Source organism: Vipera ursinii (assembly GCF_947247035.1).
Source record: "Vipera ursinii genome assembly, chromosome: 4".
NCBI classification, from domain to species: Eukaryota; Metazoa; Chordata; class Lepidosauria; order Squamata; family Viperidae; genus Vipera; species Vipera ursinii.
In genome coordinates this window covers 56153884-56166302 of record NC_139514.1, presented here as the reverse complement: position 1 = coordinate 56166302, position 12419 = coordinate 56153884, and the positions used below count along the sequence as shown (strand labels likewise).

Here is a 12419-nt window from a genome sequence, read left to right as displayed (position 1 = left end):
AATACCCTCAAGTCTCCTTACTTCGATGGGTGTTTCAAAAGCGCTCTGGTTATTGTGACATGTCTTTGTTTTTAGAGACAGATTGATATATGAGAAAGGAGCCATGAGTTTAATGTTACATTGCCACCAGCAGTTCCAAATAGGAGACTGATATAAACCCTTTTATAACTATTATGCTAAACTATATTATTTAAGTTTTTAAAAGGTAAAGGTTCCCCTGCACATGCGTGCTAGTCATTTCCGACTCTAGGGGCCAGTGCTCATCTCCATTTCAAAGCCGAAGAGCCAGCGCTTGTCCGAGGACGTCTCTGTGGTCATGTGGCGGGCATGACTAGACACCAAAGGCTCACAGAACGCTGTTACCTTCCCACCGTAGTGGTCCCTATTTTTCTACTTGCATTTTTACGTGCTTTCGAACTGCTAGGTTGGCAGAAGCTGGGACGAGTAACAGGCGCTCACTCTGTTACGCGGCACTCGGGATTTGACCCACCAAACTGCCGACCATCTGATTGACAAGCTCAGCATCCTGACCCACTGAGCCACCGCGTCCCATTTAAGTTTTTAAATATTCCTAAATATGTATTGATGTATGTGAATAATAAACACAGTAAATATGCAAGCAATATGATGACCATGTGTCATTTTTTTGTAGTTTTGTTTTCTCTTTGGTGCAATCTGTATATGATTCTGTCACATTTAGTTCACTGAATTCTCTGAATCAAAAGCAAATGTGTCTTACTTGAAGAGAGAGGGAGAAAGGGAAAGAGAGAGAAGTGTGTGTGTGTGTGTGTTGACATATTCCTCCTTTGGCTTAGTAAGATAAACGAATATTCTTGGAGTAAGCTGAGGAAGTGTACTGCATTTATCTCATTTTTATTTTTAAAATACAAGTTTCTAAAGAGAATTGAAAATAGAATGGAGAAAAAAGGAGTTGCTTATTTCACATTTTCTTTATTGATTGCCACTGGCTGGAATCTTAGGTTGCATGCTAGATATCAGTAAAACAGATGGAACTATATTAGAATTACAGCAAGATTAAGGAAGGTGGCCTATACATGGCTGACCAGGACAGCTGAATACAGGTTTGAAGCTTCTGAACTGTGATGGATCCTGAAAGGCCTGCAAAGATACTCATTCTTGAATTAGTGGCTCTTACGATGTCACTGCTATGGATGTTGCAGAGGGAAAGATTTTTTTAAAAAAAAATACACTCTTAATGAAGAAAATTATAAATCCCTCCAAACACTATGAGCTCCTCCATATTTTTTTAAACTTAAAAGTGGGCAGAGCAAATTTGTTGCAACTGTCACCCACTCCCCACTGCCACTACCACCCTAAGTCAGCTTAGCTCACCTCTGCTTCTGCCTCTTCCATTACTTTAGAAGACAACAAATCTGTGTTCTTGCTTTCGTGGCATCAGCCTTCATGTGACTGAATCCGATGCTGTGACAGCTCATGCTGGCAATCTGGCCCTGTGTTTGGGCTTGACAGATGTTATCAGATACAGTCTGACATTTGGAACCCTTTCAGCAAGAATATGGAAGGCTCTGGAAGACACTTCATCTTCCTTGTCATCCTAACAAGGTGTGTGAAAGTGGGGGAAAGTTTAGGCTAAAGCTTCAAATCCTCTAGCTGCTCATCCAGCCCTCATTCCTTCCAAGAGAAGAATGAAAACAAAAAAGAAAACCTCCTAGACGTTCACTGATATCTATGTAAGGGTGCTGTGAATGAGGCCTGAAAGGGGTGGATAGCCTGGATGCTTCAGCAGCAAGAGGATCAAACTAAGAAGATTGAGCTGAAGTCGGCTTCTCTTCACGGGCTACGGGAATGGGTCTCTCGCTATGGCTGGGGTCTGTGGCAGCCTGAACCTTGGGAGCAGTGAAGGTTAGCATGCCATCAGTAGACAGAGAGCAAGTGATGGATGATTGGTCGACAGTGGAGGGAAGACGGTACCGACGATGGAATTCACGGGAAATGTATCCATGGTCATCCTGAAGTGAGACGCAACAAAAACAAAAGCAAAACAAAACTCATTGGCATTAAAGGGTATAGTCAACAGGTAAGTCCTTCAGAATCAATTGCTCTATAAACATCAGCCTGGTTGCAGAACAGAGTTATAGAAGCAGAAATGAGCCAGCATATATCCCGCCCCCCGTATTGCTTTCATCCATTCTCTACCTCTTCAAAGAGCTGTCCAAAGCAGATTGATTCACCTTTGCGTGATATAGCCAGTCATATATTCTACACAAGGTTGTCTCTAAAGGTATCGTCATATTGTAATCGGTGCAAAATGCTTCTTGGCTAGAACCAGTCACCAGAACACATAACACCCATACTGCAGGCCCAGCATTGGCTACCTGTATTTTCCCAGGCGCAATCTGAAGTACTGCTGCTGACTATAAAGCCTTAAATGGCTGGGAACCCAGATTTTGAAGTACCACTTTCCCTAGCCAGAATCAACCCATCCTGTATGGTCATTCCAGGAGAAGTTTCCCACTTCCATGATGTGAGAGCCAAGATCATGTTTATAGTCCTGCTGTATCATATGGCTTCTTCTAAGAAGGCAGACTAATCCCTTAATATCACGAGTAAAGACAGATCTCTTCCTGAACACAGTTGAAAGGAAAATTTTTGGTATTACTTATCATTAATCTTATTATAGTATTTTTTTTCTTCTTGGATTGGAGAAATTCCATTTAAATTATTGGGATCGTGTTTACATTTACCTTTTTATGTTTACCTTACTGTGTACGTTTTAACTATATATTTGTACTGCAACTGTTTTAATTGCTAGTTGTAAATTGCGAGGAGTCCCTGACAGATTCAGTGATGTACAAGTGCAATAAATAAGTACATAAAATATTGCGCTGTTCTGTACATGTTTTGTTAATGTTAATAAACACAATTTAAGGTTTTGGGCACTTTCACACAAAGGAACACGCAAATACTTTAAAAACAACTGTAGACTTCTATGTAGATCATGTGTCTGCCTCCGTGGACTTTTCCACTTGATACTTTTGTGGAGTCTGTAAGTCACATTGAACTTACAGTTCCTTCCCAAAGAGCAGGTGGCAACTACGGCCAACAGGACTTTTGCACAGTTCCAGCTAATGCACAAGTTGTGCCCATTCCTTCAGGCAGATGCTCACCTCCTCAGTTACTCATTCCCTAGTCACCTCAAAAATGGTCTTTGTGCTCTGCGTGGCACTTGCCTTGAAGGCTACTTGAAACAACAGTTTATCCAGAATGTGGCGCCACAATATGTCAATGGGATGTTGCTGTTCTATAAGCTACATTTGCTACAAGTTGGCATCCAGGTGCAAATTCAAAATACTGGTTATGCTTCATAAAGTCATTCATGATATAGGACCTGCCCATCCAGGGAGGTCAGACAAAGGAGATGTGCTTTGAGTCTCTTTGATTAAACAGTGTCATCTATCAGGATCTCAGAAGCTACCTTTTGGGTTGTAATGCCTTATCTCTGAATAAACATCTTCCCAAAGATCTGTATGGCTCCTATCTGTTAACATAGTAGTGTTAGCCATGTACTGTAGTGCCAGCTTGTAAAGGTAAAGGTAAAGGTTCCCCCGCACATGCGTGCTAGCCGTTTCTGACTCTAGGGGCCGGTGCTCATCTCTCTTTCAAAGATGAAAAGCCAGCGTTTGTCTGGGGATGTCTCCATGGTCATGTGGCCGGCATGACTAGACACCAAAGGCGCACGGAACGCTGTTACCTTCCCACCGTAGTGGTCCCTATTTTTCTACTTGCATTTTTACGTGCTTTCGAACTGCTAGGTTGGCAGAAGCTGGGACGAGTAACAGGCGCTCACTCTGTTACGCGGCACTCGGAATTCGACCCGCCAAACTGCCGACTTTCTGATCGACAAGCTCAGCGTCCTAACCCACTGAGCCACCGCGTCCCTTCTAGTGCCATCTTGTAAATGGTATTAAATAAATAGGTTCTCATGATGTCAGCAGTGTAGAAAAGCTAACCAATGTAATACTTCCTTCGCCACACTGTAGTTGAAACCCATACAAAGCTGGAGATTTGGGGAGGAGGAAGGGAGAGTCAATGATAGTTCTATTTTGCCACTGTGGGGGAACTCTTTGTTCTTTCCTCCTCCTCCTCCTCCCAATTCTTAAGCTTCAAGTCCTGCAAGTCCTTCAAGTTCCTTTCCATTCCCATCACAGACCAGACGAAAGGAAGGATAAAACTGGCAATCTGTCTTCTCTTTCCATTTTTCTTTTGGCAGGGAGTTGATGGTGCTGCAAAATGTCAAAACTTTGAAGGACAGGGGCAGTATATTTGTTTTTCCTTTCCTTTTCCTACTTTCTGTTTTGAAAGTGAGAAACTGTTATAGTGAAAGCAGCAGGGACGTACAGTGACTCTGCTTACTGCCAGAAGTTCGATCCTGACCACCTCATGTTGACTCAACCTTCCATCCTTCTGAGGTCAGTAAAATGAAGACCCAGATGATTGGGGCAATATGCTGACTCTTGAAATTGCTTAGAGCAAGCTGTAAAACACTGTGGAGCAGTACGTAAGTCTAAGTGCTAATTGCTATTGCTATAGCAGCCTGTGGCAAGACAGTGATTTTCACTCCTTATTTTCAGCTGGTAGAAGTGGAAAAAAAATTGCAGATTAATTTCAAAGTCCTTTGGAAGGTCTGGCGAGTGAAAACTTTATTTTTTCTTCATAGCATCTTGACGCAACTCAGAGTACACTTTTTTTTCTGGAACAACTAAGTGTTGCCCAAGTCTGACATTGTCATGAGCTGAGAGAATGACTGACCCAAAGTCACGTAGCTGGCTTTCATGGCTAAGGCAGGACTAGAACTCACAGTCTCCCGGTTTCTAGCCTGGTGCCTTAATCACTAGACCAAATTGGCTGACCAATTTACTCAGCAGTAGTAATGTGGAAATCCCTGTGGTCAGTAGAAGTAGCAAAACAAATGAACTGGCAGATTAATTCATAATGAATTGATATAGTTCTGAGATAATATAATCAACTGTTTGAATTCTCTTTCTGCTCTCCTAAAAAAAAGCCCACAACTTTTTGCAATTGATAAATTAGCAGCATACAGCAACAAGTAAGATGAAACAGAATTTTTGTATCTCATTTTTCTTTTTTTCCTCCATTTTTACTTTATGACGTATATCACCCCCATACCTCATGGACCAACATTGATTAAGATAGAATCTTTAAGTTTATAAAGCCGTGATTTCAAAAATTAAAAGATCCTGTTATCCTCTTGGCAGATGAGGAACCATTACTCCTCTACTGTTTTTCCCCCATCATTACAAGCATCAAACTCACGTTGTTTCATGGTTCTTTTCCACGGTTGTAATCTGTCTGAGAGAGAGGTAACTGCTGATCAGAGTTTTAAGACTAAAAAAATGAGATTCTGTGACTTTCCCAAGATTAATCTTTCAAGTATTGGCTGAAAAAGTATTAAGTTCAAGACTAAAATCTTGGGGTATGCATAAATGAAATACGTATTTTATTTCAAGCTTGAAACAAACTAGAATATTATATCACAATATTTCAAGCTTTGACAGAACAAAACCTGAAGCAGATAAAATGTTTTGTAACCTTTTTTTTCTAGGAGAAGGAGAAGGAGAAGAAGAAACCAATTGTAGAGAATGCAAGTAATTCAGAGTTGAACTATGGAGTCCTTGGTGTTCTCTGAGCTTGACTGTTTTCTTCCAGACTTTCATTACCGAATTAGGTAACATCTTCAGTGCTAGAATGGAGTGGAGTTTGCTCTCTGTTTACTGTATATACCAGACATGTCAAACACAAGGCCCGGGGGCCGGATCCAGCCCGCAAAGTGGTTTCATGTGGCCCGCGAAGCCATCCTAGAAACAGTGAGGGAACGGCCCCCACTGCCTTGGCCCTGGCCCAGAGACCCACCTTCTGCCAGAGACCCTCAGATCTGTCCCACTCCTGCCCAGGCCCCCATAGGCACCCTTGATGCGAACGATGTAGAGCTGGCCACGCCCACCCAGTAGGCCATACACACTCTAGCCACGCCCACCCAGTAGGCCACACCCACCCTGGCCCCCTGAGGGCGACCGCAATGCTGATGTGGCCCTCAATGAAATTGAGTTTGACACCCCTGGTATATACAATAGCTTGTCCAAGGGCAAGACGTGGCAGCTTCCAGCCCTCTAGCTAGTGTCTGGCAGACTAACTGAGAAGGATATTGGACCTTGAGAAATTACTGTATATAAATAAAGAACAAATGCACTCCCTTCTAGCACTGAAGATGTTACCTAGTCAGGTAATGAAATATCTGCAAGAAAACAACCAAGTACGGAGAGCACCAAGGATGGCACATGGAAAGGTCTGTTTCATCATCCTGTGCTGTCTTTTTCAGTTTCAAGTACAATTATACCCTTCTCCCTTTGCCTTGGGGAGGGGGAGCTATGCTATTTTTTTTTAAAAAAAACTGGTTATTAGCCTGGCATTCTCTAGTTTAAAAAACAATTAACTGACTGTTGGACAGACTGATTGATTAATGGATTGTGTACCATCAAAAAAAAACAGTGCATGGATCTTAATCTCTTGCACATCCCTTTCAAATCAATTAGGGAAGGGAGGGAGGGAGGGAGGGAGGGAGGGAGGAAGGAAGGGAGGGAGGGAGGGAGGGAGGGAGGGGCATGCACAAGCTATTGACACGGAAAGCCACCTTATTCTGGAAATACAGACTGCCAGAATTTTCCCACCTGACTACCAGCATTTACATCCCAAATGTAAATTATATTTACATCCTCAATAGCAAGCCATCCAAATTATTTCCCTTTTCAGTGGCATTTCAATCAAAAACTCCCAAAGAGCCATTGCCAAAGAATCTCAAGCAAGCCATTACCTTCAAACATTTCAGAGAAATGAAAAGATGCTATGTGGAATGGCGACTGAGCGTATGCGTATACACTTTGCAAATGTTCGTTTGCCCTATTGATTGTGGGAGCCTTTCAAGACTCGCTGCATTTATACAGGTATTCTGAATCACAGATCAGCAGGAGCATGCAGAGAATGCGCACACACTTTTAAGCTGAGTATACCAAACCAATATTGTATTACTTTTTCTCACTGACATTTCACTTGCTTTTCTTTATATACACAAGAACATTTACGTACTGTACAAATATTTTACAAAATAGCAGTGGCAGCCTGGCAATGGCATGAAGGATAGGGGAACAATCAGATCCCAAATGGTTTCCTTAAAATGCCAGCAGTGTTGCTCCAAAACTCCATTCCCAGCTCATGCTACCAACCCTAAGCCAGTAGTGATAAGTACATGACTGGTCTATCTTGCTATACTGGCCTAGGAAGGAAAATTCCAATAGCAAGAGGCAAATCAATTTTTAACTGCATCACATAAAAAAGTACAAAACACTAGAAATGTTTTCCCACGAAATGGTCACATTCTGTTTTATGCTTGAACCAAAACTCATGAAGTATATACATTTTGTTTTGAGCATGAACTGCTCAAAGCAGCTGTTTTGAATTTAACGTGCTTTGAACAACCCTTCTAAAATGTATTCGATGCCAGTCTCTATGTTGTAAGTCTTGAGGTAGATATTTCTAACATTCCTGTACTGTATTTGAAAAAAAAATATCCATTCCTGGATTCTCAACCCTAGGGAATCATGCTAATTTATGAAAGCAGAGTCTTTGCAGTTTATTCAGTAGTATGGGCCATCAGATAATGGAGTTCATTTTGGCACCCATTTTTTTTCATAATGTGCCCCCTAAAATAAATGTCCAGGAATGATATTTTAAGGACAAAGAATTCACTTGGCCCTAACTTCGTAACTCCTTGTATGAAAAAAATGTTCCTTTCTTTCTTCTTTCTGTTTCTCTCACACAAACATTCACAGATATACAGCCCTGACATAGACTAGGATCATACTGTGGTAGTAAGGTGAGTTCAGTATTTTGCTTCTGACAATGATTCATATTTAAATTAAGCCAAACGTGGGATGAAGATGTATTGATTGATTTATGAGGTATATGGGGCAACATAATGTGTAGGTGGGGAACAATAAACCATTAAAATCACAATAATTAGAAATGACAGGAACTTAGAAACCCACAAAATACATTACAACCCTCTAGGCGGTAATTTCAATCAATCTATTTCTAAAATACAAGGAAAAAGCCAGGTTTTTATTGCCTTTCCAAAGACCAGCAGGATTGGGACCAGTGGTGGGATTCAAATATATGAACAGCTGGTTCTCTGTGTAGATGCTGCTTCCACAAGTCTATTCTGGGCCTGAGCTACCGGTTCTGCCAAAGTGGCGTGAACCGGCTGAATCCCCTCACTGATTGAGGCTCTCTATTTAAAAGGGACCCTCTACTGAAATTTAAATGAATAACGCCATTCAGATGAAAAACATAGTACAGGACAAATTTGATTTTCTCATCTACCACACAGGACCATAAAGCTAAATACTTATGTAGTTTGATCTTGTTTCTTATTTATTTCCTCTCTTTAACACATCCGACTTCTAAGCTTACTAGATTTTAGGCCCTCCAAGAAAGGGGCTGTCAACCCCACTTGGCACAGTCTTATAACTTTAATTTTCTGGCAGGTTTTTTAGGGGAAATGCTGATTTTATAGGTTCATATTTTCACATAGCAAAAAATGTGAAATTCTGGATTTCCACATGGAAAGGAATATATTTGTTAGGAGGTTTTTCTTTTGTTACCTATTGAGTATTTATGCTATTTATGGCAGACAGAGATGGGTAGTGGTTTTTATTTATTGTTTGTTTACTTATTTATGACACATGTCTAGGCCACCCAGCTTGCAAATAACTGCTTGTCCTCAGTCGGTAAAGTCTGAAGTTTTGGAAAATAGCCATGAAATATCTTCAAACTGCTTCAGAGGAAATGGAAAATATCCACAGTTCATAAACTTCCTCCAACTAAATCACCCTTTTCTTCTCACTATACTTCTAACATTTAGATTTTCTTTTAACAGTCTAATTAAAATTATAAAAGATCACGCAGGCCACAAAGACAAACAAATTAGCTTATAAATTTTGGTGGATTACAGTATACTTTATCACATTTCTTCCATTACATTGTGATCCACCAAAGTTTATGTTTTTCTTTCTTCATTATTTTTGCTACGAATAACATACTGTAGTTACTCCTTTAGAACCTATTTAAAGTTCTGATAACTTTTTAAATGATGCTCCTTTTTTTTTAGTCTACTATACATTTTGGTCTTTCCCCAATGGACAATGCAGCTATCTTTCCCTGATAATATTTGAGCACAAGCTGTTTTCTTAGAACTCCAGACTATATTTTTTATGTAGTCAAAAATATTTTTTTTAAAAAAACTAATCAGAGTTGGAAGGAGACTTAGAGGTTTTCTAGTCCAGATTCAAATTTAGTGGAAATATGGCTTCCTTTCATGATCACAGTCCAACTCTGTTTTAATACCTCTAGTGCAGGAGAAGTTACTACCTTTTAAAGTCAGTCTATTGGAAAGCTCTTTCCTTAAGAACTGTCCATCGTTTAGCTTATAATAAACATTCCTAAAACTTCTACCCATTAGTATTAGTCCTACAGAAACATTATCATCACCATATCTTATCATATAATCTTTCCTGGAGCAGATCCACAATCAACCTACTTTACCTAAACTGCAGGTGTTAGTATCAGGTGAATGAAATAATTTCTCTGCATTTGTAATGTAATGGACATTTTCAATATCACTCCTCCTTACCTGTCTCTCATTGTGTTTGCCATGAATTTCCACAAAGTCCTCAATGACTTTCACACTCAAATCTTCAGGGGAGAAATGCTTTACATCCAAAAAGACAAGAAACTTGTCTCGGTCAGATCTCACCTGGAAATGAAATAAAGACCACATGAACACATCCCCCCCTTCAAGAATTAAAATTTAAACTCTTAGCAAGATTAGGTGATTGTTTTCTTCCTCTTCTCTCAGATTATGTGATGATGTCCTCTGCAACACAGTTTATAAGAACAAAATATCTGAGCCTTTTAAAAGTACCCTCAACCTAAGGCTGGTTGGAGATGAACTGACTGTGGGGGTGCTAAATATCTACTGTCATGAATATTGACTTGGGGAGCTTTTGTACTAGCCTGATTTTGTATATAGAAAATATGGCAAAAATCTACCATAACATATTAAACTAAAATGAATGTATGGACAAAGTTTTTTTTTATAATGCTTTTGCCTTTCTTCACCTTATATGAGTCTACATGATATGGTTTTTCTTTCTTTCTTGTTGTTTAGAAAACTTAAAGGTGATAAAGAGTAACTACACAGGAGGCAGGAGGCAGTAGCAGTTATCCACCTTTAAGTACTATTTTAAGACTGATACATTAAAATGACAAAATTGATTTATTCAAAGCATAAGGAATTAATATGCTAGATTTGGATGTAAATTCTGGATTTGTATACATTCTGAAAAACAGCTTGTAGTGCATTTTCTGGCTTCCTTTCACTTCACATTAGGATCACAACAAATTCACTTAGTGGTTTGGGCATTCATCTATTTCATGAACAGATATTTTTTTTATTTCCATCAAATCATTTAGTACAAGTTGTAATTCACTGACCTTAAATATTCATACATCATAAACACTTTAGTAATCTTGAGATTTCTCACTGATTTTTAAAAGTAATCACTTTGTCATCTGAGTTCTTGCTAGCTTGTTGATTTGTATTTTATATATGTTTGCAGAATATGGAACAGAACAAAGAGTAAACAGATAGCATTTCAAACTTGATTGTTCTAAAACCTGGTCACAGTAACACTTTATCTTTATAAATGGTTGGTAGGCTATTCTTTCATATAGGTCACCATATATAACATACTTAACGTTATCTGTAAAGAACATACATGGTGCAGTACTAATGGTTGAACATGAATTTATTTCTAGCTACAAAGAAACCATTTGATTTCAATACAAATGTCAAATACACAAATATCTGCTTTCACCTAAGTGTTTATACATACATTCCAGTCCGTATTTGGCCAATATTTGACTACATTAAGAAAAAATATGCTTCTTTCTTTCAAATTATCATCATAAGACAGCTGCATTACAGCTGAAGTATGTGATGACAAGAACAGTCTGCTATTGTTCTTTGGCCATCTCACCTGCCTATAGTATTGATAAGATAGATTCAGTTCTGGAACAATTTCAGATCATGTTGTTTGCATTTCTGCAAACTGTTGCAAATCCCACCACATTCTAGTCTCTCGTCAAGTGTTGCCGGAAATCAAATCAGTGTTGCTTTTAAGGAGAGATCTTTAAAAGAGCTTAAATATGTGGAGGTACAGGAGTCTTACCTCAGAAACACCCGAGTCCAGCAAAGTACGGAAGAAAGATTGCCTGTAGTATGGGCTGATGGTAGAAGAAAACAAAGGCAAGAGATCATATTCAAAAAAACCATCTCCGAAAAAATGGTCAAAAAAGCGGCTTGGAATTAAAGGTCCAAGAGCTCGTTTGAACCAAGGATGCTGAATGGCAATATCCATGGTCTTTGCTGTGGCTGCAAGCTTAAAAGTGGGTGGGGGGAGGGGAAGAGGCAGTGCAGTCACTTGGATGATAGTGAGGTCTTAACTGAACCACACTGTGGGAGTACAGGAAACGTCCCTCTATATATACCACTTTTGCAGAATGAAGGCATCAGCGGGATTTCTGGAAAGACATGATCTCATTATGAAGGCCAATCTGGTCAGCAGAAATTGTAGGGACTGACCTGGGAGTGACAGTCTAGTTAGAATCAGTGCCAGAGGGCTGGGCAGTCTTCAGCATTCTCTGGAGAGAAGAGCTATTGTACTATTTACCAGCCAGCCACAACATGGTCCTTTTGCCTAGGGAAGGGCCCCCAAGAGAAACTTTCGCCCACAATTCCACAGGCTATTTTAAATCCTATATCTCTCTAATTCTTTTGGCCTGTCAAAGAGAAGAAGAAAAGTGTTTTTTTTCCCCTCTCTCCCTGAAATGAATGTATTACTCAGGATTACAGCTGTTTTATTTCAGACTGAAAAGAATTGAAAGACAGCAGTTGAAAGACCTTGTGAATGCATGGAGGAAAACAATAAAAATGTGCCGTTTAACCTGTGGACATATTGGGCTGGATATTGGAGCTACAGCTCAAGAATCCAAATTCTATTTACTTTATAATATTCATTTTAAAAATACCCCAAACATTCTTAAAGTAAAATAATGAAGGGTTTTTCCTACTTTTACGTCTCAGATCGGTATATAATATACAGATGAAAAATAGGTGCTCCGCTGATTCTATTTATGAGTTGTGACGTGGGCAGAATCTTTGTACAAGCAGCATGCCCTGGAACCTTCCTAACAGGACCTAAGATGGAAAGGCATTTAATTACAGCTTTACAAAAGTTATCTGA

General features: G+C 39.6%; 1 protein-coding gene across 1 annotated transcript; it reads right to left on the bottom strand.

Moving 5' to 3' along the window:
* Positions 1–950: 950 nt before the first annotated feature.
* On the bottom strand, positions 951–11534 carry CRYAA (crystallin alpha A; the record flags this gene model as incomplete). Its single annotated transcript, XM_083363054.1, has 3 exons — positions 951–1991; positions 9746–9868; positions 11346–11534. The coding sequence occupies 3 exons, from the start codon at positions 11532–11534 to the stop codon at positions 1782–1784; spliced, it is 522 nt and encodes a 173-aa protein (XP_083219180.1). The 3' UTR covers positions 951–1781.
* Between the last annotated feature and the right edge of the window lie 885 nt (positions 11535–12419).